Below are 24,019 nucleotides of genomic sequence, written 5' to 3'. Positions count from 1 at the left end.
TATTTTTTTTTTAGCTGAGCCATCCTGCTACCTGTTGGCAGCTCAGTGGCAGCTCAGTGGCAGCTCGGCTCGGGCCGGGCATCGAACCACTGTTGCTCAGAGCTCAAACTCTTGAGTGAGCTCTTAACCAACTGAGCCACTCGGCCGGCCCTTACCCTTAGTTTTTTGTTTTTTGTTTTTTGTTTTCTTTTAGCTGAGCCATCCTGCCACCTGTTGGCAGCTCAGCGGCTGCTCAGCTCGGGCTGGGGCTCGAACTGCTGTTGCTCAGAGCTCGCACTCTTGAGCGAGCTCTTAACCAACTGAGCCACTCGGCCGGCCCCCTATATACTCTTTAATGACTGCATTTCCCACAGTAATTAGACATTTAGTGTAAGAAATGATTTTACTATAATGAGATACAGTATGTGAACAGCCAGGCAGTTTGTGGAATTGCAGGTTCATAAAGCAGATTCATTCTGGTGTGGAGCACCATTGTTCCTGTAGATATTGCCGAATGACCCCTCGAGTTTAGGTCATTATCTGCCCAGAGTCTAATGACTTCCCTAGCACAGTGTAACCTTCTTCCTTATCAGAAGCAAGGCTGCTCTTTGATTAATCTACCCTTCTCAAACTCTAAATCATGCTTTTGTCCTTAGTTCCAGACAGAAATTACTATCCTTAGATCTGTTTTCTTCCCCATCTTGTCTTCTTTGTAACTAAAACGTTTTCTAACTCTTCTCTTGGCTTTTGACTATTCATAGATCTTTTGATTTTATCCTCTTGTTCAGAGCCATTTACATTCTCATAGTAGACAGTATAGGACTTCTTGTTGATTTGCCATGGTTACCCAGTGTCTCCTTTACATGGCAGAAAACAGCACAGCCCGCCACCAGGTGCAGGAGGTCCTGAACTGGAGTGGAGATGGGCAAAGGACAGTGGCAATAAGTAGGAAACAGTAACTTAGCATCTCCTTCTAAAAACCAGTGTAGTGTTTTGTTTGTGGTAACGTTCACTTTTGCATTTTATTTAGATAATGAAAGCATAGACTAAGAACTAGAAAAAGTGGCAGCAGATTTCATGCCTAGCCACACTGGAATTTTTCCTTGTCTGTAGATATTGCCCAAAGTCTGAAGATCTATCAGGAGGACAAAGCACTGATTCTGCATGTCTTTTGCCTTTTCAAAGTGTACCCAAAATTTCTTTGGGAATGTTCTTACTTATATAGGCTAAGGTCAGGTTCATCCTTTCTTTTCCTAATGGAGTACTCTTGTGGCTTGTTGGGTCCTTCCTAAATTGGAGTATAGATCCCTGTGTTGAACATGTGCATCCTTGATTGGCCTGGTCATTCATTACCTTGTCAGCTGTGTATCTGTAGGCATTCAGAGTTTTAGACCATTCTGTGAGGGCTTCTCTTTCCCTTTGACTGGGTGCTCTGAGGGTACACCTGGGTCCATACCTGAGATTGCCAGGCGAGACTCAGGAAAGTTTTCACATGGCTCTTGTTTTGAGGATATTCCTAAAATTTTAATTTCTTAAATTTTCCTTTGAGTAAGGAACTAATAACTTGTTCTTCATCCTCCATTTGTATGGCAATTTTTAATTCTTTGGCTCTGCTCTGAATTTAACTAAAATTGCCCTTTCACAAGCAGGCTTTATTTTGAGTTTGGAGCAAACCCATCCCACTCACCCCCACCCCACCCCCAATTACAAATGGTCCCTCCTCTGTTAAGTATCAGGTAAATAAGGTAGAAACCACTTTGATGTTTTTCTTTTTCTTAAATACATTAGGCTGTTCTGTTCAACTCAGCCTCCTGTTTTCCCTATGTCTTCCTGGGTTGCTTCCTGCGATGTTACTGGATGGCTGCCTTGCAATACTTAAAATCATCTTCCCCTGCTATACATCTTTCACCAAAGGGTTCTCCAAGTGGAAAAAACCTGTGGGCTCTATGATATACCTCCCTTTTTATGTAAATAATAGGTTGGGCAATTGATCGTCTCAGCATTTGTCTGTTACTATTTTATGTAAATAGTGATCTATATCTGTGGATGGTCATTCTCTTTCACTGGCCCTTTCTCCCCGCAGCCATACGCTAGATGTTCTGTTCTTCTGTCCTCTCTCTTTTTATACAGACTCAACACCAGGGCCCAGGATGTGGGATAGTACTATTGGTATCATTTGGCTGTTTTGTGGATTAAAAAAAATTGGGGGGGGAGGGATCGTTATTCTTTGTACTTGAAGTATTTATTTCTTCTACAGAAAAATAAAATATTTTATGGTCCAAATGGCAAACTTACAAATGAATTTTTGTAAATTTGCTTACAAAGTAGGGACCCAGCTATATGTTCCCTTTAAGGCACTATTAACAAGATCTAGACCTTTTTTTTTTCTTTTTTATTGAGGTATAATTGACATATAGCATTGTATTAGTTTCAGGTGTACAACATAATGATTCAACATTTGTATACACTGCAAAATGATCACCACGATAAATCTAGTAAGCATCCATCACCATACATAGTTACAAAAAATGATGTTTTCCTTGCGATGAGAACTTTTTAAGATTTACTCTCTTGGCAACTTTCAGATATGCATTAAGGATCTAGACCTTTTAGTGGGTGATCCGCAATGGTGTTAATGCAGAATCTTCTACCTCACATCATGAAAGTCAGAGAGTGATAGACCATTTCCCAAACTGTTTGTAAGTTCCCCTTCTTACCGCTGGCCTTTCTGATTCTCCAGTGACCACTGCCCATAAAATAACAGTATTCTGACCAACTGACCTGGCTGTTTACTGGTTCATTTGTTCATTCAGCAAATGTTTATGAGTGGTTACCATGAGCCAGAATTGTCAGCTCAGTGTTCTCCCCGGCCAGTGCATGGTGATTTACTGATGTTGGGAGATTGTACTTGGTCTGCCTAGCACTTGCATTTGGCCCTAAAATAGCCCTTCCCAATAAGATTGTGTAGTTTTTAATTGCAGCTCTTTTATGTAAACATGTATTTCCTGATAGAGCTGTCCTAGTTAAAATCAGTTCGCAACTCTCCCATTGCCCCCTATTGTTTTCCTGTAGCTTTGATAATGTCTGGCTTGTTCCTCAGTGTAAGTCTCATGGATACCAATCATTTTAATGTATTTCAGTGGAATCTGTTTGGTGGGTTGAGGGGTATGTTGGCTCAGTGTTACACAATAGGGCAGTTAGATGTTTAAGCAAAGCATTGCCCACAGTCCCCTTTCTAATCTTGTGCCTTTCTTGATCTTTGCTACTGAGCTGCTTGTATCCCTAATCCCTCTCATTGGGAAGTTTCCTTATCACCCTTCTGGGGCCTGTCATCATCTCCCATTCTATTTGGAACTTGTTTTCCAGTCCTTCAACAACCATTCTAACGCTGTGTCTTAGAATGGCTAAAGATGTGGGAGAGATTATGGACACTTGTCTCTGGGTCCTGATCTTCAACCAGTTGGTTGTTCACCCTAGAGTCAGGCAGTAAAATAGACTGAGTTCAGTTATCTCTTGAGGTAGCGAGCTTAGAGACCTTAGAAGTTAGTATCAAAATCAACACATCATCGTTCTCCTAGACTTTCAGGCTTTAGAAATTCAATCTAAAGTATTCTGACTCAGTGTAAAGCATTACTATCACTACTTTGATCCCAATCTACATTAGCAGTCTTTCTTTAGAAATGCATGTAGCCATTTAATACATAGAGGTGGGTACATAGTGGAAGAAGGTCAAGGTTGTATCTTTGACTATCCTGTTTGGGATGCAAGAAACATTAGTGTTCAAGCTAAAGAAAGGAGGGAATCATAAGGATGTAGATTTCACAGAGCCCAGGATAGGAAATGCAGCTGATACTTGCATGGAGCTGGAACTATAAAACTTTGCACCTAGTCCTTTCTCCTGCTTGTCAGTCTGTTTATTGACATGCACAATCTCAAAATAGACACCCCAGTCCTCAAATCCATGTGACCTTCTAACACTAGGGATCACCATTAACAGATTCCCAGTGCCTCTTGGTTTATATTCTCAGGAAAGAATATGATCACCCCAGCACATTGATTATCTACCCACAACCAGTCAGCCTTGCCACAGGGCAACAGCAGCTTACTCCTTCAGAGGGAAGCTGGAGGGGGATTCTCAGAGAAGAGAGTTTAGATAGGACAGATACCCTAAAAATACTCTGGTAGTAAACTGCTATTGTACTACTTTTTTGAGATTGAAAAGGCAACTGTGGGACTATGGGACATTGAGGAAATGCCTAGGTTTAAATTAATTTGGGTTGCTGTTGTCTTTGTTTCTTTCTTTCCTGTTTTTCTTCCCTTTATGAGTCTTGGTGTCCAAGATGTCTTGTCTCCTTCTGTAGGACCAGTTTCTCCTGTTTTGGAGCTAGTTTATTCTTAGGTGACATTTCTTAGCCCTCATTCAATCTCAGGTTTTTTAGCCTTCTTTCATATTATTTAGAGAGCAGATCACAAATCCCACTGTAGCCACCATGGACTTCTGGGCTCTCTGCAGGTTTCAGCATTAGAAATATATTCCTACTGTGGGCATATGGCCTGTGTTCCTCTGTACCCTCCTCCTCACCCTTTCTTCTTTTCTATATGAGGAGAGCTCCACAGTAATAGTCTTAGGCCTTCCTAGGTACCTCAGAAACTACTATGCTGTAGCCAGTAAGAATATGTAATAGTTGGGAGAGTTGCCATGATATAAACTAGCTATAGATTCTGGTTTAGAATGGAGTTTTTACTGAGAGACATTAGGTAGGATATCTTTGTCTTCCCTGTCCAATTGCTTTCTTTGTAGTCCTATATTAAAACCTTTATTTTTTTATTTTTAAAAGCTGTGCTTCTGCTTGCCTGAATCTTTTGATCTTACTTATTTCATCTAAGAACCTGTCTTGTATTTTTAAGGCATTTCATAAGTACTTATAACTTTTTTAACTACTGGAGTTGTTTGATTTACGCAGAAGTAACCTAATAATCCAAAGATATACATTGAGGTACATGATGAAGGGTGGGTCATCAGACTTTGCATTTGATATTCAAGTCTAGACTCCAGAATTAAGGAGCAGAAGGATAGCAGTGCTGTGCGCCTCCACAGTGTCCTAGGAAATAGGGGTTGATTTCAAAGGGGAATACCATGTTTCTTGGCTCCGGAAAGTAGCACAAGAGTAAGAGGTGGGGAAGCATGGAGGCTCATTTATTGTCAGATGGAAAGCACTCCCCCGAAGGGCCAGCTGTTGACTAACAGCTGTTTGAAGATCTTTCTGCCCCCTCCCTTGTATAGTGCTTAAGAAAAATGTGGCTTACCACTCCCTGATTTGTACAGAGCAAAGGCTGAAAGCCAACCTCAGATCTACTGATTGGGCAGCCAAACAAATCAGCAGAATTCTGATTGCCTGGCCCCATATCCTTGCTTCAGTCCCAAAAACGAATGTGAGAGGTGCCCTCCACATTGCCTTTCACAAGTTCTTCTGCCCCTGAACCAGACTGGGAGGCCAGAGGAGGATTGCTCAATACGTGCTATGTGCAACTCCTCAGGCCTTGCACCGCCTGCATGCTCAGGCCCTGCAGCGGGGTGTACTCTGTGCCCAAGCCCGGCACACTTAAACGTATGTGTTAATGCATCCTGTGTGTCAGTTCCCTCTCCCTCCCCATCTCTGACCCTGTTATGAAGGCTGTCTGGGAACTGAAGAGGCAGGAGCTGCTTATGAGTCTGTAGACCACGTGTTTCCTCTTCCTTGCCTTCTTCCTTTTGCTATCTGGGTTAGTAAGCCTGCAGGCACAGTGCCCGCGAGAGTACATGTCTCCTGACCTACCCTTCTCAGCATTTTAGTGTCTTGGCCTTGACCTCCTGCTGAAACGTGGTTGGGGCATGGCAGCTATGAAGTACCTCCTACATCCACTTTGGCTGTGGTGATTTGGGATTTTTAACCTTATGTATCTTTTTCCTTTATTCAAAACAAAACAATTTTTAGCACACTGAAAAAAAAAAAAGCCAAACATTTTGTGCCTTTCTAAGGCAGCACTGTATCCCAGGCTGCATTTTAGGACTTAATATGGAAATACCAGTCTTAGCTCTCCTCTACCTTGAGTGTCACTAGTCCCTACAGTCTAGGGGAGAGGAAGAAGTGTTCTTTGTGGCTGGAGAGATGACACACAGGTATAGCGTGTCAGTGGTCCCTTCTGCCATGATGCTTATTAGTTGGAAGAAATAAGCGTTGTACCCTGGGATCATTTGATTGGTTCCAATCAGAATCTTAGTTATCAGGTTGAGTGCTGTCTTCAGCAAGAAAAAACAGAATGTTCCATGATGTCCAAGTATACTCTGGACCATGTCACGTGTCCCAGCCTCCTCCTCATCCTATTAATGACCCAGCTGCATGGAAAAGTGTAGGATAGACTCTCCTGAGAAGGGGAGGTCATTTGTTTTTGTCTTTTCTTTTTGCTGGATCCTGAACTGGCCTAGACCCCCTGCCCCTCCCTTTCATTTGAAGACCTCAGACTTAAAGCATTAAGCAGCTGGTGCCCTCTTTAGGGCCTGCTTTTCCCCTGGGAAAGGCAGCAAGGACCATATACCGGAAGCCTGTCCTCTGTACTGGGGCCATTAGGTTTCAGGAAAAAATAAAACAAATATTTTCTATATAATGAATTTTACTTATCTCTTTCCCTTTTCTCAGTTCTTCCCTGCCTTTAACTAATGAAGAATTTGGAGATAGAAACAATTCTTTTTAAAGTCCTCCTTATTCGGGATTCTGACATTCTTGGTCTGGGTGGGGCTGGAAGAGAACATGATGCTTTCTCCAGAATGAAGAGTCCTAATTTGTATATCAGTGTTAAAAATAAAACAACATAAAAACTTTGAGATTTTTGTGGACTATTTTAAAAATGTGTCATTAATATAAAAAATTTTATATTAGTATTTAATCATTCTCACATGTAAAGAATAAGAAAAACAGAAGGTAAATATTCTTACAGAGAATAGCAGAGCTTTAAGATTCATTTTCATGTTAAGTCCATTTTTTTGCCAATGTATTAATGTTTAGAGGTCTGTTATACTAATGTTATTTATTAATTTTTTTCATTTCCATACACAGTTAACTAAAGAGCTTTTTTAAGCACCCATGTGTGTAAAAAAATATTTTAAAATAAAGCTTCTTTTGTTGTAGCAGACTTGAGTTCTTGCTTATTTGTGGTAGTGGAAGAGTGAGTGATACATTGGGTGCTTTCTCGAGGGCAAGTCTAAGTGACAGGAAAGCATAGAAAAAGGGAAAAAGCTCCTTGCCAAGGACCTGCCAGGCCCTATAGGCTGCCTAGAGGAGGAGGGTGCTGCTGAGCAACGGGGGGTGTCCTCTATGGTAGAGCTTGAGCCATTGCTCAGAAGCAGAGGTAACCCCTGGTCTCTGCTGCCAAGTGCCAAGGGTTCTGTGTTCGTTTTGGTATAGTTCCAATCAATTCTGGAGGTCTCAGGCTGCTGTGGCTCCCATGATGAACAAAAAGCAGTGTAAGATTTTTGGGACAATTTAGCTTTATTTTTTTATACATATATAAAACAATTTGCAAATTTACACACAACCTAACAAAACCATATACATACATATATGTATTCTTATATATATATACATACACACACACACACATACATACATACACGCACGCGCACACACAGATATACTTTCACACCCCAAGCTCTAGCCAGGCCTCTGTTTCTCATCCTAAAGTACCATCCTCTCATTAGGGCCCTTCTTTTAAGGTCTAGGCCCACTAGCTTAGTTTGTAGAAGTTTGGTGCTAATATAACCTTAATCCCCATAAAGGACCGTCGGGACCTCATCTCTGTCCCCTGCCCTCACCTATCAGTCTTACATCATCCCTTGAGAGGGCAGTAGGAGGCAAATAAATACAGGAGCTCAAGCTCAATGGCGTTAACTCTGGAAAAACAGTGCACAGCTTCCACACTGCAGGGACAATGAGATATACCCAGCAAACCTTTTAAGGAATGACACCAGTTCCTGGCTTCTGCCCAGAGAAAGGAGTGTCACAAAAGGGACTTGAGGCAGGCAGGCAGTTGCTTCTACATACTGCTGGGGTACTATCCAGAACTGGTGTGAACATACTTCATCTGTGGAGAGGGGCCTGGGCTCAGTGTGTCCTCAGTTTAGTGATACAACTGAATTATGAAGCTAGCCTTTGGGGCAGGAAATCAGCTCAAGATAAATAGGCTACCTAATTCACTAACTGCTGGTAGAAGATGGGTATTTACATCATAACGTATAAAGAGATACACAGTCTGCAAGAAACTCTCCTACCCACTCCTGGAATATTGAGGCCCCGTCAACAAATTGAGAAAGTGGATTGATCCCTGAGGAGCGCACCTCCAGGGCTACGTGAGGTCCTTCTCAGGACGGCTCTGGTCCTAGCCCACTGACCCTCTAAAATTGGGTCTGCAAGTGAGCTGGAGCAGGGGTCTTCTCTGTCGTCCACTTTAGAGGCTTTAGCGACCATCCTGAGTGCGGAGGATGAGGGTGAGCAGGGAACAAGACATGTCCAGGCAGGGAGGGGGGAGAGTTCAGTGTAATTCAGCAGCTAGTGTCTCAGATCGATGTATTTCTCTCCCTAAAAAATGGAAGAACCAGAAGTAAGGGGACATGAAGATAGCGACCAGAGTTCAGGGTGTGTGAGCACTAGAAGAGAGTAGGGACTGAAGCAAAAGCTGATGAACTAGGTGCAGCCTGGAGGGAAGCAGCAAGGGTGAGTACGGCAGGGCAAGGAAGGACAGTCTAGGCCCCCACATCAGACTGGGCCACACTTCACACTTTGTGACCTGAGCTACAAGAGCCATTCAGAAAATGGTGATGATGATGGGACAGGGTCTTTGCTCTCAGTCCTGGGAGTTACCCTCTCCAGGGTTCCTCAGCCACTGGCCTGGCCCTACCATTTGACGGTAGTGTTATGAGGGCAAGACGGGATTGGCTCCCAACCTCCAACAGAGACAAATGAAAGATAGAAAGGGTTAGTGTTCTGGTGAATGAGAACCGACAGCCCCTGTTACTCCCAATCCCTGATGCTGTTTCAGGCACTGGCCATAGGAACTGCTTCCTACCTGGTCTCCTGGAGCCCTCTTGTCACCGTTGCTGCCCTGTAGGAGGCCCATTTCTTCTGGGAGCTTATCTGACTTAACTTCAACTACAAATTCGCTCTTACGAGATGGGGGCAGCGTGCTGGGAGGAGGGAGGGAGGCAAGAGGTTGGCAACTAAGGGGCAAGGGAAGGACGGACTGTTGGGAAGGACGTTGGGCCGGTTATTGGGCTCTTTGGTGTTCTGGGCCGGTTCAGGGAAGGGAAACAGGTAATGAATGAGAGGGAGAAAGTGTGGTTGATGGAAGCTGGGTAGTGGGCAGTAAAGCAGGGAGCAGTCAAACCCAGAGTCCCACTCCTGCTCCTAAAGGGTGACTGGGCACTGGGGCAGGCAGGGGAACGTTGGGAGGAGGCAGCAAGTTGGGTAGCAGGAGATGGGGGCAGGGTGCTAGGAACTGTGCTTACATTTCTTGTTTGCCTGACCGCCCACAAGGCAGCTTGCCCTTCTTGTAGAAGAAATAGAGGAGAGCACCCAGCACAGCCAGGACCAGGACACACACGGTCACAGCCACGATGACCACACCCTTGCTTTCCGGCTTGGGAAGCTTTTTCTCTGTCCCACAAAGACAATCCTAGTCACTCCCTGCCTCAGGCTGCCACATTTCCATCACTGCCCCCACCCCCACTCCCACCCAACCCAGGGCTGATAGAAGATGGGCCATGCTCACCTTTCTTGGCAGGGTTTCCCAGGGACAGTCAGGGCAGAATGAGGATGCCCTGTTTTCAGGCCAGGTCCAGCTTACCTGTGGAGGTGCTGTTGGCTCTGGCATGAGGGTTGACAGTGGACGTGTTGAGGCCAGTTCTGTTGGAGTCTGTTGGGAGAGTAAAGGGATTGGGATGGGTTAGGAAAAGCACAAGTTGATGCCCATGCCTGGGCATGCCCCTACCATACTCTGCAGGAAGAGGCACTTACCCAGCTCCAGGAAAATGATGGTAGTGTTTTTGCCTAGGGAGTTGGAGGCCATACATTCAGCACCTGTCTCCAACAGCTCTGGAGTCACAAGGACATTCAGGATGCTCAGGACACTCTGCGGATCTTGGTCTTGTTCGCTTGCCTACAAAGAACGAGGCAGAGTTCAGGGGGTGGGGAGGATGTGTCTGGTTATGGCAGCAAAGCCTGGTCAGGGATTAATGAGAGCATGGGAAGATGAGATGTGCCTACTCACCATGCCCTTAACATTCCAGGAGATGGTGGGCCGTGGATTTCCTGATGCTTCACAAGACAGGTTCAACATCGCATTCTCCTGCACCCACATCTTCCTCTCCTTTAATGCCATCCACGGGGGCCCTGGGGAGGCAAGGGTAGAGTAAGGCAGCAAACTCCACTAGCCCGCCCCCCCCCACTCCCCAGAGCACCCCAGGGCAGCGGGTGAGTGGCTTTCTGCCCTCAAAGAACTTTAAACCACCCAACTTGGGGTGGCTTCAAGGGGCCACCAGATCGCTGCCCAGAGGGCCTCACCCAAAATAGTCACGTTGACCAGCTGTGTGCGGTTTAGGCCAGGTACGCTGGACACAGATGCCATGCAGCGGTAGCTTCCCCCTGCCTCCCGTTTCAGGTTGTGTAATTGAAGCACAGGCCCCTTTTCCAGCACCTTCCCTGTCTGGGGTGAGAGACATGTCAGAGGGCACTCCCAGCCTCATCCACCCCACAGCCCCAGGGCCACCTGGGTACCTTTTCTCTCAGCCACTGGAACTCAGGAACCTGGTTACTCTCTGCCTCACAGGTCAGGGTGAGGTTGCTGCCTTCCTGGCTCTCAGGGGCTGCGGGGCTTACCCGGACATCAGATACATCTGGAAACACAGCAATGGTGTCAGCCTGCTTGGGGATTCCCTTTTACCCCAGCCTGGCCCCTCTGTCCTGGGCCCCCAGCCCCTCACAGTTCACCAGCAGCTCCTGTGGGTCACTTTGCAGTGATACCAATGTTTCTAAGTCCAGGCCGTGACATTGATAAAGCCCACTGTGCTTCTTCTGGACAGCCTCCAAGACCAGGATCCCATTGTCATCGGTTGTCTTCTCCTCCTCCACCACCATGGTGCTGAGGTTCTGTGGGAGAGGATGAAGGGATGAGCAGAGTGCGCCTCCAGCCCCTCCTACATCCCCATCTGCACCAAGCACAAAGCCCTCCACACCTGCTTGCTGACGCTGAAGTGGGGTGGGGGGTTGCCATCAGCTAAACACCTGATTTCCACACGGTCCCCTTCCTTCAGTATTCCCACAGGCTCCACTTCCAACCACACTTTCTCCGCTGGGTCTGCACAGCAAAGGAGATAGCTTTCAGCCCACGCTGCCCATGCTGGGCAGGGAGAAGCTAGTAGGAGTTTCCCCCAGGCCCAGCCCCGATGCAGCCGTCGGTACTTACAGAAAACAGGGACAGTGACCTCTCTCGATTCCTTCATGTGGTTCCCACTGGGCAGCCGGTAGTTGAGCTCACAATAAAACTGGGCATCTTTGTCCTCCTTAAGCAACTGTGCCTTCAGAACACTCCGCAAGGTGTACAGACCACTTGACTCTACGATCTGGGATGACTGAATGTGGATTCCTGGACAGGGAGGAAGGGAACAAGGGCTTGGCCTCAGCCCTGCCTCCAACCCACCCATGGTCTCCTCAGTGGTTGGCAGGGTAGAGACCTAAAGGGGACCAAGAACAAATGGCAAGCTGAGACCCTTCAATCCAGCACTTTCACTGCTCGTTATCTACAAACACATGTGGGCACACATACAAGGATGTGTACAAATAACACTGCAGTGATGAAAAAAGGAATAAGGCAACATTTTAGTCATCCAGTAACAGGAATGAATGGTTAACTAAACTATATTATCTACATCTTATGGAATCTTGGGCAGTAGACTAAACAATAAGGTAGATCTAAAAAGACTGACCTGGAAAGGTTTCCAACACTCATTGTCAAAAGGAAAACAAAACTGTATAACAATGTACACCATACAATACCATTCAGGTCAGGGTTTCTCAACCTCGGCACCACTGATGTTTTGGGCCAGAGAATTCTTTGTTGTGGGGCTGTCCTGTGCATTGCAGGATGTTTAGTAACCTCCCTGGCCTCTACCCACTAGATGCCAGTAGCACCCCTCTATTTGTGACAACCAAATGTATCTCCAGAGGGGAGCAAAATCATCCCTGGTTGAGAACCACTGATTTAGGTAATAAAAAAACAAAAGCCTATATATTCCTAGATTTATTTATATATGCAGGTAAACAAAAATAGGCTCAAAAGAACACACACTGACAGCAGTGCTTACTTCTGGGAGAGGGTCTGGGGCAGGAAGGAAATCTTCCTTCTAGATTTGCTGTACAGCTTAAATTCTTATGAAAATATTTTCAAGCATCACTTGTGTACTTTAAAAAAAAAAGTAAAATAAAATGTAAGGTGGTCCCTGTGTGGTGTCATAAGAATGGTTTTTAAGGGCTGAGAGGGCTACTCACGGTTCTCCTCCTTCAGGGGCTGGCGATTCTTGTACCAGATGACTTGAGGAATGGGGTACCCATTCCTCCCCACACAGGTGGCAACCTAAGAAGGACAGGGTGAGTCTCCCTGCCTCTGAGACCCCACCAAGCCCCACTCTAGCTCCTGCTTACCACCGGCCACCCTGGTGTATCTCACCTCCTCAGGCTCCCTGCTGCTCACAGAAATGCCCAAGGTATTCAACTGGATGCTTGGCTCCTCCGGAGCTTCTACAAGGGAGAGAAATTGTTAGGTCCTTACTTCTTAAAAAATGACCCAAGAGACAGAGTTTTCATTCCAAAGGCTTTATTAGCCTAGTCTGGCGTCCGCCTCACTCTGCAGGAGAACGGCCCCGAGGTCTTGGCAGGTGGAAGTTGTATAGGGTTTGATTTCCGGGGTTTTGGGCAAACGCAGAAGTAAAGCAAATGGACAGAAGCAAGAAGAGCTGTTAGTTTTTGTGAGATGTCTCAAACCAGTTGCAAAAAAAAAAAAGTATTTCTGTAAAATTTCAACCCATTTCTTATAAATCTAAGTTTTTACTATAATTATTTCTTGTGATATTAAGTTTCAGTTTGTTATTACCACATTCTGGTGTCTGAACAGGATACTCTGCTAAACCTAGCTGAAGTGGCTGAAGTGTGGCTTCCTCTTATTCTTCAGGACTGGGGTATTTTTAAAATAAGCCTGTCTGGCCTAGGATCCGGGCCGGGGTCCTTACAAAATGAAGAGGGGCATGGGACCAGCACTTCATACAACCCATACTGCCCACGAGGCACAGATGCGGCACTCACTGTAGACACGGAGCTGGATGCGGTGCTCCTGGGACCGAGGGCGCTTGTCCCGGCACAGGAAGATGCGCTCATCATGGGGGGTGACATGTGTCAGGGCCAGAGTCGTCCCTTTGTCCTGGAGGCTGAGTCGGTGCTGATATTCCCCAGGTTCGCTCTGACCCTGGCCCTGACGCACACGGAAGATGAGTGCCGGCTTCTCCTTGTGGACCTAAGGGGAGGTGGTAGAGGATGTGAAGGTCTTGGGCCTACATAAAGGGTAGAGCCTCCTCCTGCCCTCTCTGGAGCCCCAGCACTCACAGAAAACCAGTCGATATGGCTGAAGTTACCCTGGGAATGGGAGAAGCCACACTTGAGAAGGGCTGTGCTGCCCACTTCCACCTCCACCAGCTCGGGCTCAGGCTGTTCTGCCTCTCCAGGCACACCTAGGGGGTGAGGGAGGGGGCACACCCCAGCAGTTGTGTCAGCTCCAGCTGATCTCCATGCCCTCCTCTCACACCCGCTCACTGCAGCTGTTCTTCCTGCCACTTTAAGGGTCTGAAGAGGGCCCTGTCCTCTCCTAACCTTCAACCACTCTCTACTGTCCGCCCAGGGCCAGCTCTCTCCCAGTTCAAGGGACTTGGGGATGGTCATCTCCGGTCCTTGGAGCAGAGACCCTGAGCGCCAGGCACCTCCCAGATTGAGGCTGGCAGAGAGGGGCAACCCAGGCTCTGGGCCAAGAGGAAGGCCCTTTCCTTCCAGTGCCCCTCCTCGCTGAGTGAGCTTGAGTGTGGGAATGCAAGGCATGTGCTACGCTGGGGCACACAGGCCCCTTTGTGTCCCCACACCCAGGGGAAGACATCACTACTCTACCATTTGCCCTCCAAAAACACCCCTCACCAAATCCCCCACAAGAACCATTGGGCCAATCCTAGCCAGAAGTTCATCTCTCATACTCCCCAAGCAGCACCTTCATGAACATCCCACACACTCCTGGGATCCCATCCTGGGAGTCTTGTGAGTATGGAGGGGTCAGAGTCATAGAGGGGTCTGAGCCTCCTCCACGGGTCAACGCAAGGGCCAGGCAGTGGGCAGGAGTGATGTCAGTGGTGCCAGCGTGCTGCGTGCCCTGTGAGGAGGCGATGTCACTCAGTCCCATCTGGCTGGACTCTGCAATGACTGGGTTCTTGCTCTGCCTGCGCTGGCTCCCAGACAGGGAGGTCAGATGGCGTGGTCTTCAACTCCCAGCAGAAGCCTTAGATCCCTGATTCCGTTTCCCCAGAGACAGAAGAGCAGGGCAGGACTGGGCTGGACCTGCTGCAGCTGAGGAGCCTGATTAGCCCTTTCCCCTGAAATACAGTCAGCTTGGGAGGCAGCAGTGGGGGGAGGAGGAGTTGCCCCAGGGACGCTGTCGGCACTGGGCATAAGGCCAGCGAGCTGGGCACTGCCTAGCCCTCCCCTTCCCCAGCCTGACAGCGGCTGCGATCTGGGAGAAGGAGCCAAGAGAAACACGCGACACCGCTGCGTGCCATACAAGGGCAGCGTGGACCCGGGAGCGCCCGGCTCCTAGGCAGTTCGTACAGGGGCGCTCTTCCCACCTGAATGTGGTCCCATTCCCGGAGGTGTAACAAGTCTGGGGCGCTTCCACTCTGGGAACCCTCAGTCCTTCGTCTCTGCCACCTGTGATCCCGTTACTCGGTTGCACGCTAGGCGACCCACACCGTCCCCCAGCCCCTGCCAACGCCCAACTCGGGCGGGAGCCGCTGTCCTCCCCCTCCCCCGCTCACCTCCATACTGGCTCGAAGCCCAGGCTGGGGAGGGAGGGGTCGGCGCACCCCCTCCAGCTAAGAAAAGCTGCCTTTTCCAGCAACAGGCGGGCGCAGAATACACGATTTGAGGTGATGCTCTCTAGCTGCGCCTCCCGCCACCGCCCCAATTGCGGGACCCCAGAATAGGCACTGAGGAAAAACTTCCCTGTGCTCCAAGACGCACGGCTCCACCCTTTCCCGCACCGGGCTGCAGCCTCCTACCGCCTCCCCAGTCTTGCTCTCGGGATAGTCGAAATGAGGCTGCAAACTGGCTGCAAAGAAGAGTGCCGCGCGCGCAAGGCACCGTGTGCCAGGGACCCGGGAAGGAGGGGCGCACGCTGGAGCGCAAAGCTCCGGCCCCCACCGCGAAGCCAGCTCCGCTCCCTGGCACGCTCGACCGAAGACACCCGGCCTGAGCCGTTCGGGGTGCGGGCCCCCCAGCGACCTCACTCACCCGCGGCGCGGCGACAGCAGCAGCAGGCGACGAGCAAGAAGGCGCAGATGAGCCTGGACAGTACCATGCTTCCCGGACCGAGGGCGAGCGCCAAGTGAGCGAGCTCGCTGCCGCCGGGGCTTACGTCAGGGGGGCGGGGGAGGGGGCCCCAGTTCCCGGGCGGCCCCGCCCCGCAGCCCCCCGCCCCCGCTCCCGCCCCGCGCGCCGCAGCCCTGGGGGGCGGGCCAGGCGCCGCTATGCCCGGCGCCGCTCTGAGAGGCAGGGAGCGGAGGTAGGCCGGAGCCGGCTTCCCAGCTCCCAGCTTGAAAAGGATGAAGGGTCAGGGACAGGTGTTTCAGGCCGGACTGACTGGCCGAGGCGGCAGCGAGGAGAAGCTGGCCTGGATGCCCAGAGTAACCCCTGTCAGAACCAACAGCGCTCGCCCTGCTTAGCCCCTACCAGCCAGTGCAGCCCTGGGGGACCTGGCTGAGGAGCAGATGACAAGGGCCTCGGTGTCCCCAGTGGTAGCCTCCCATTCAGGCTCTTCTCCGCCTCCTCCTCCACCCCATCGGACCCCTGCCACAGAAATCGGCCGGCCACGGTCGCTTCCCAGAAGGATTGCACCATTGTGGCTGCCGCCGACCTGGCATTGCCCCCATGACTCGCAGTCCTGACAGCTTTGAGGGAAGAACCCTGGGCCGAATCCTACAGACCCAGAGATACCTGTATTGGGGAATGGAGATCGTGCCTTATGGGCTGTCCCTTGCAATCCAAGCTCCTGAAAGTCTGTCCTTAACTAGAGAAAGGAGGGAGGGAGCCGAATTCACAGGCCCAAGGTTTCATACTTGTCCAAGCCCAGGCCTTGAGAATTCTGTTTCTGCCCTCTTCACGCACTGAGCCTAGCCTGGGACTCAGTTTCCCCTCACCTGAATGAAGAAAAAGGGAAGGAAAAATTAATGGGTGAAGGGACTCCAACTTGACCCCTGAAAACCTGTTGCTGTTCCTGACAGTTAATAGGACCCCCTGGAGCAGGGCTTCACCCTCCTCTACCCACCTACCCCCAGGTTCCCTCAACACTGTAGACTGTGGCTCAGCAGCTGGGGGTGAGGGTATGGAGGAGGAATCAGATCTGGTTTCAGGCAGCCTGGCCAGAGTGGGGTCTTATTCCCAAACCCTGGGTCTTCTGGCCTCTTAAACTAAGGGAGTGGGATGGGCTCTTGCCTCAGAGAGACTCAGCACACTGACCCCTAGAACTACTTCAGCAAGGAGGGCCAAATAGGGGCCTGGATTTGGGGTTGAAGGCCTGTCACCTGGCCTGGCAGACTTTCTGCTGGTTGGGGGAGGAGCAGGGTGAGGCAGCAAACGATGGAGGAGATAGGCAGGTGACTTGAAAGAATCCTCTGGGATGGTGTTTTGATGACGCAGAGATGACTCACAAACCACATCAGCCTGTCTTTCAGAACCTTACTAACCCCTTCCTCCCTCTCCATTTGTCTCCAGCCAGGGGCCATGCCTCACCTGCCAGGCCAGGGACCTGGAGCCTGACGGAGAGAAGAAGAGAGGACCATGGCTCTCAGCCTCTCAGAGTGAATGTATGGACTGGCCCAGGGCCCAGAGTGGAATGGATGAGCTTGTTTGTCTGCAGGGCAGGAGTGGGAATGGCTGAAGGATGCTGTTTGCCCTGGCAAGCCCAGAGCTGGGCATGGAGCTCCGCTTCCTTGCCCCCGCCCCCTTCCCTTTACTTAACACCATTAACTAATCATTCTTTCTCCTGGCTTGAAAACAATGCCAGCTAACCACCAAGGACAATCAGTTCAGAATTTTTCCGCCCTGAGGAGAGTGAAGCCAGGTGGGGGTAGAGGAGCTGCCTCTGCAGTGAAGGGGAAATGAGATTAGAGTACAGGGTGACATCTCTTCCCTGCATGGCTCCACCAAACAAGCACAAAGACTGTCCTTTAAGGAAGCCAGTAGCTTGGGGCAATCTGAGCATCTTGGGGGCAGGCAGTTTTGGGGTGGCTTAATGAGGGGGATTCCAAACCAAAGAGTTGTCAAAACTTTGGAGGAGATTCAGAGAGGATTGGAAACAGGAAGAAGGGGAGTGAAGGCAGAACAGGGCAGAAATAGCAGAGGTAGAATGTATCAGCTCTCCCACTCCTCTAAGATGTCAGAAGATAGAGAGAGCTTCAGCAGTTGCAGGAAAGAAAGAAGGCAGTAGGGAAATTTGCACATTTAGTTGTCCCTAGTAGACTTCTATTTACTCTGTTGGATGTCTTCAAGTTTTCCTAAATAATTGTAACTTTTCACAAAAGCCAATATTAAAAAATAAATTATTTAAGAACAAAAAAAAGGGGCCAGCCGGGTGGCGCGATGGTTAGGAACTGGCTTGGGATGCCAGAGGGCCCCGGTTCGGATCCCGCATATGAGGGCCAGTGACACTGCCCTCTACAGCTGGGCTGCTGTGGGTCGCCGGCGACGGCGTAGGCTGCAGTCCCTGTGGCAGTGGGTTGTCATGGGCTACCGTATGTAGCCAGCAGCCAGCGTGAGCGGCCAGCAGCCNTGCTGGCTACATACAGTAGCCCATGGCAACCCACTGCCACAGGGGCTGCAGCCTACGCCGTCGCCGGCGACTCACAGGCAACCCAGCTCCAGGTTGAGCTGTTGTTCAGCATCTTAGCTGTGGAGGGCAGTGTCACTAGCCCTCATATGTGGGATCCGAACCGGGGCCCTCTGGCATCCCAAGCGAGTTCTTAACCATCGCGCCACTCGGCCGCCCCAAGCTTAAGAATATTTTGTAGTAATTCATTTGTCACAAGAATTTCGGCCATAGGTAACCTCTGCCTGCCCATAGATGGTTGCCAACTGACTCAAAGGTTGTCGCTCACTCAAAGTGGCTTTGGCTGAGTAATATCTCAGATCACTCAAAGGGGAAGTCTTGGTACCAAAATAATGGAAATACTGTGTTAGAAGATCCTGCCAACTCCAAAAATGCCTTTCTTGGTGTGCAGAGCTGGCTGGTTAATTGCACACAGTGCAGGCACAGCAAGTTTGCTGTGTTTGATTTTGTACACATTGAGTTTGAAGCACCAGTGAGATATCTGGGAGCTGTCTGTGTTCAGGAAGCAGCCGAAACCTGAACTTTGTGGAAGGGACTCAGACTGAAGACACAGATTTTAAAATCATGTAGAGAAAAGAAGGCATCATGACTGAAACAGAAAGAATACAGGAGAAGGTAATGTCCAGGGAACAAGGGTGGAGGAAGTAGTCACTGGTGTCAAAGGTTGCAGAAACATAAAGACCTTGTCACTGGACAAATAAGATTTTGAAGAGGAGATGTTAGGGGTGGTGGGATCAAGTATCTTGAAGGGGATATGGGCATATTCTCCAAGATTTGAAATTGGGAAAAAATACACAGTGGGACAATAGAAATAATATCAATAACAATAACCATAACAGACCATGATCTGGGCAGGAGGCTAAAACGAATCTTTATATTATTTTCCTTTGTTTAGAGCAGCGGTTCTCAACCTGTGGGTCGCGACCCCTTTGGGGGTCAAACGACCCTTTCACAGGGGTCGCCTAAGACCATCGGAAAACAAAAAGATANCTAGACTGAAGAACAAAAGGACAGCAACTTGTCTGTTCCCCTTCCCCCAATTCCCCAGCACTGTTCCCATCCCCGCAGTTCCCCAATAAAAATCTAAGAAAAAAAAAAAAGAAAGAAAGGCAGTAGAGAGAGAACTTCCAGCAAGAGGATTGAGATCCAGCAGACGGGGAGACCAACGAGGCAGCTATGGGCCTTCTACCAGCAGAGACTCTTGCCCCTGGACAGGGTTAGAAGCAGCTTTGCCCAGATGTAGGCCAAGATCAGAAGAGGTCCCAGGCCAGAGTCCTAATTCTTTGCCCGTGATTTCTCTGCAGAAGGAAGGGGTATGAATGCTGCTTTCCTGCTCCTCCATGGTCGACAGGCTATTCAGAGATGAGAGGCCCCACTACGTGGAAGGCCCTCTGTTGTGTCTCTCTGCCATAGGTCTGACCACAGGCAGAGAAACTAAGGCTAGGTGGGGTGGTGGCCATGTTCTGGGTCCTCAGCTAAAGTCTCCAGAGTGGGTAGGGCTTACATTTAATTGCAAAGAGAAGTGGAGAAGAGTGGGGCCATAGCTCTAGCGGAGTTGGAGGTAAAAAGATAAGGACAGGGGCGGCCAGGTGGCTCAGTTGGTTAGAATGTGTGCTCTGGGGAACAGGGTTGCCAATTCGATTCTCACATGGGCCAGTGAGCTGCGCCCTCTGCAACTGGATTGAAGACAACGACTTGAGCTGAGCTGCCGGTGGGCGGCTGGATGGCTCAGTTGGGCTGGATGGCTCAGTTGGTTAGAGAGTGTGCTCTTAACAACAAGGTTGCTGGTTTGACTCCCACATGGGAAGGTGGGCTGCACCCTCCGCAACTAGATTGAAAACGGCAACTTGACTTGGAGCTGAGGAGCACCCTCCACAACTAAGATTGGAGGACAACAACTTGACTTGGAGCTGATGGGTCCTGGAAAAAACACATTGTTCCCCAATAAAATGAAATAAAAAATCTGTTCATGAGTTTGTTTTTTTTTAAAAAAGGACGGGTCTGTCCCTGGGGGCTCACTGGAGTAAGATTTCAACCCAGGAGCGCTCTCTCAGCGCTAGCATTGTGGGCACAGTGGCCTCCCACCCACCCCTCTGGTCCAGCGGCCTTTACCAGGAGGATGTGAGAAGGCTGAGCTGAGTGGAGGAAGGAAGCTGATAAAGACAAGTTTGCAGCTGCAATGGGAAGGAGCTGGAAGTGGAGAAGGGTGACCCAGAGATCTTGGCAATTATGGAGGCTGGGGAACCCCCTGAACTGGCCACAAAATAGGGTCCAGTCTGGGTTAAGGGGAGGTAGGAGAATTTTCCCAAAATGGGTATCTGAGTTGGGAGGAGAGTGCTGAGGGAGTGAAAAACAGGGTGGGAGGAGTGGGGGGGCAGCTGTTGCTCAGGACATCATCAGGGCAGGAAACAGGATATTGGGGGGCTGGGTGGAAGATGTAGGGAAGAGATTGAATGGGGGGAAGCAGCCCCTATCCTGGCCGGACACACTCATCCATGTCCTTCACACCTGACCAAGAACAGGAGGAAGGAGGTGCAGCCTGGACCCCAGAAACACCGTGGAAGAAAAGGGTGACTTGGGGGGATGGGAGGGGCTATTTTTAAACTTGGAAAAACCATGAGTGAGTGAGTTCATCTCCACCCTGAGTGCTGGAGGCGGCAAAGGCCCCATTGTACAGGGGTCCAGAGTAGGGAGGGGGAAGGGTGAATGGCACAATGGCTAGGATTATGCTGAAGCAGGCCAGGCCAGAGAAAGGAAAGGGTGTGGGGGAGTCTTCGTCACAGCTGGCCTACTGAACTCTGGGGTCGAGACAAGCTGGGGCTTGGACAAGGGGGTGTTCCACTCACACAAAGCCCCCTGCTGGGGACCTGGGGTCTCTGGCATCGCTGGCCCATCCTGGGGAGGGGGCTGTGGGTGGGATTCCCACAGCCTGGCTTTCCCAGGGACTGCAGGGTCTGTTCCCAGGCTCCCAGCATTCCAGTGACTCCCCTGGGAGCTGCTGGCCTCTCCTCTCAGCTCCTGACCTGCCAGGGAGTGGAGGGAGAGAAAGAAAAAGAGCTTGTGGTTGTATAGGGACTCTTCCTGGGGAGTAGGGACCCATAAGTCACAAGGAGGGGGCAACAGTGGGTGGGTGGGGTATGTTGAGGACGGTCACAGCCCTCCTATCCTAGTCTTCACTCTGTTGAGCCCTCAGACCGGAGTCTGTCTGTCATTATTGTTCCCTCCGACCCTAGGGTCCTTTCCACGTGCACAGCCCCCAGCGCCCAGAACCCCAGCCCAGGGGATCCCTTGGTGTCTCAGGAGCCCCTGCTCCCCAGGTCTTGTCCAGTGGAGGCCACGGAGAGGCGGGGCATCCGCTGTCGCTCGCACCAACCCAAACATTACCATAAATGCTCAGGCAGCGCCCGCGGGGCTGGGCCGGGAGGGGCTCCTGCGGGGGATTCTGGGGCTTTCCGGAAGCTCAGAATCCGGTCTTCAGGCCTTTCCCAGCGCGGGGCCAGCAGCGTGATTCACTCTGCTCTCTCCCGTCTTCTGAAAAGTGAGAGGGGGAGGCAGAGTTGGGATATGGAGTTGGGCAGAGAGCCAAGGCTGCCTGGGGAGTCCCTGAGGGCTGCCTCCTGGGTGCACAGTGACCTCTGATCAAGGAAAGAGTGGGACCCTCCAGCCAGGATTTCAGCACTGGGACAGGGGTGGTGGCTTCTGGGTCTCTCTCTAGTTCTGCAGGACTCATTCCTGTCATCTGTAACAATGGGGCCTCCTGCCCCTAATCCTGGGTCTCAGTTCTCTGGCCTCAGAGGGCCTAAACCCTTTCCCACCTGCTCCTCCCTAAATTTGGAGAATGGAGCATGTTGGGAGCCAGGGGAGAGGGTTGAGAGCAGGGTACTGGGAGTTTATACCTATCCCCTCAGGGAAGTTCACATCTGTTCCTCAGAATACCACCATCTAGGGGGAGGAATGTCCTCAGAGAGCTGTTTAAATTTGACTTTGTTATCCCTGAGGAAAGGCCAGTTAGTCTACAGGAGAGGAATGGGGAATCTAGCAATGCCAGCTCTGGATCTCCTGGCCCCTTTCTTCCCTGAAGGCCACTTCTGCATTTGTTTTCTCTTCCATACTGAGCTTGGAGCAACCCAGGAGGAGCCCTGAAGGAGGGAGCCTTGTTCCACTCCACCCTTAGTGGGGCCTGTGACCCCCATTATAGTTGCCACAGCTGATCTTGGAGGAGAGGAGAGAGGCGGGAGGAAAGAGAAGGGAGGCAAGCCAGGAGCCTGCCCCCTGCTTCCCTGCCCCACACCCCTGTGGCTGGGCCTTTAAGTGAACTTGAAAAGTGGAGAGTAACACAGGATTTCGAGTCAGAGAAAAGTCCCAGACTAGGTCAGCCCGGGCTGTGCTCTCCCAGGGCACCCCCTTTCACATCCCTGTCACATGGGAAAGTGCTTGTTCAACTTTGGTCTCAAACACCCTGGCTGTAAACTCCATGAAGGAATTGGTGGCTTTGAGGCAACCCTTGAGCAAGTGACTGAACAGTGACTATTTGTTCAGAGGAGACATGGCAGGGCTCAGAATGAGAGAATAAGCTACTCATATCTAACATTTGTATAGTACTTTACAACTTAGATTCACTTAGCGGTCATTTTTATCACTGATATTTATTTTGATCTTTGCAACCACAACAAAAAATGAGGAAACTGAAACACAAAGAAGGACATGACCTAAAGTCACACAGCCTGAGTGATGGAACTACATTGTTTTATTGTGATAATATACACATAACATAAAATTTACCCTCTTAACCATTTTAAGTGTGCATTTCAGTGGCATGAAGTATATTCCCAGTGTCGTGCAACCATCACCACTGGCTAGTTTCAGAACTTTTTCATCATCCCAAGGAACTAAAATTTGAACCAAGATTTATCTAACTCCAAAACCTGTGCACTATACCTGCAATGATCTACAGCTGAATTAAGTAAACAAATAATGGAAATGAAAGTAGTGATTGAATACCACTGATTGATATGGTATAAACAGGAAGTGCAATAGGGATTCAGAAAAGGAAGCATCATTGTGGACCTCTGCCTGCACTGGCCAGGACTAGGCACACTTTCTGGAAGTTTGGAGGCTTCAATGAGAAGTCAGGTTTAGACAGGGGAGGAGTGAGGAAAGATCATTCCAGGCAGGGCCATGGCACAAGCAAAAAGAAAGGGATAAGGCTGAAGAAATGACAGCTACAGAATTTCTGTATAAGAGTTTCAAAGCAGCCATCTGGCCAGAAGGTGGGACTCTATGGGAGTCTGGGTGACATGGTTTGACATTATATTTGCAGAGAAAGCCCACTGCTTTCATTTTCATTATATGTTTACTTGGAGTGCCTTGAGGAGAACTGTAGCCACTTACCGCCAGCTGTTGGCACCACCCTTATGTTGGTACTCAATAGTGTTACATGGCTAGCTAGAAATTCAACAATTTAGAAGGTACATACATGTGGGAGCTTTGGCAGATGAGGTGGAGCTACATAATGGGGGAGGAACTTGGATCTTTAGATAGAGTAGGCAATGGGGAGCCACTGCAAGTTCTTGAGCAATGGCCAAATGATGTGATGAAATTGGAATTTAGGTTTACAATCATTTCTCTATTTCTCCTTTGCCTGAGAGCGCCCCCTGGTGCTCCTAGTTTGAATTGTTTCCTCATTTTTTTTTTTTTAAAGATTTTTTTATTGGTGAATTGGGGGGATGGGAACAGTGCTGGGGAATTGGGGGAAGGGGGACAGACAAGTTGCTGTCATTTTGTTCTTCAGTCTAGTTGTGGAGGATGTTGCTTCACTGGCCCA

The 24,019-nt window shown here is 49.6% G+C and overlaps 1 protein-coding gene across 2 annotated transcripts; it reads right to left on the bottom strand.

The window, feature by feature from the left end:
* Positions 1–7,486: 7,486 nt before the first annotated feature.
* Positions 7,487–15,696, bottom strand: MCAM (melanoma cell adhesion molecule). 2 transcript variants are annotated; one of them, XM_019663651.1, is made up of 16 exons: positions 15,603–15,696; positions 13,662–13,786; positions 13,365–13,572; positions 12,733–12,803; positions 12,555–12,639; positions 11,473–11,652; positions 11,243–11,364; positions 10,991–11,156; positions 10,785–10,903; positions 10,572–10,713; positions 10,279–10,400; positions 10,026–10,167; positions 9,856–9,924; positions 9,518–9,665; positions 9,079–9,196; positions 7,487–8,591 (listed from the first exon to the last, which is right to left on the bottom strand). In XM_019663651.1, the coding sequence occupies exons 1-16, from the start codon at positions 15,667–15,669 to the stop codon at positions 8,562–8,564; spliced, it is 1,914 nt and encodes a 637-aa protein (XP_019519196.1). In that variant the 5' UTR covers positions 15,670–15,696; the 3' UTR covers positions 7,487–8,561. The 2 variants fall into 2 exon arrangements, with proteins under 2 accessions (XP_019519196.1, XP_019519195.1); XM_019663650.1 differs by lacking the exon at positions 9,079–9,196 and having other exon boundaries at positions 15,603–15,695.
* Between the last annotated feature and the right edge of the window lie 8,323 nt (positions 15,697–24,019).

Source organism: Hipposideros armiger, unplaced genomic scaffold, assembly GCF_001890085.2.
Source record: "Hipposideros armiger isolate ML-2016 unplaced genomic scaffold, ASM189008v1 scaffold_396, whole genome shotgun sequence".
In the NCBI taxonomy this organism is placed as follows: domain Eukaryota; kingdom Metazoa; phylum Chordata; class Mammalia; order Chiroptera; family Hipposideridae; genus Hipposideros; species Hipposideros armiger.
The sequence above is the reverse complement of the archived record's forward strand: the minus strand, read 5'-3'. Positions and strand labels throughout refer to the sequence as shown.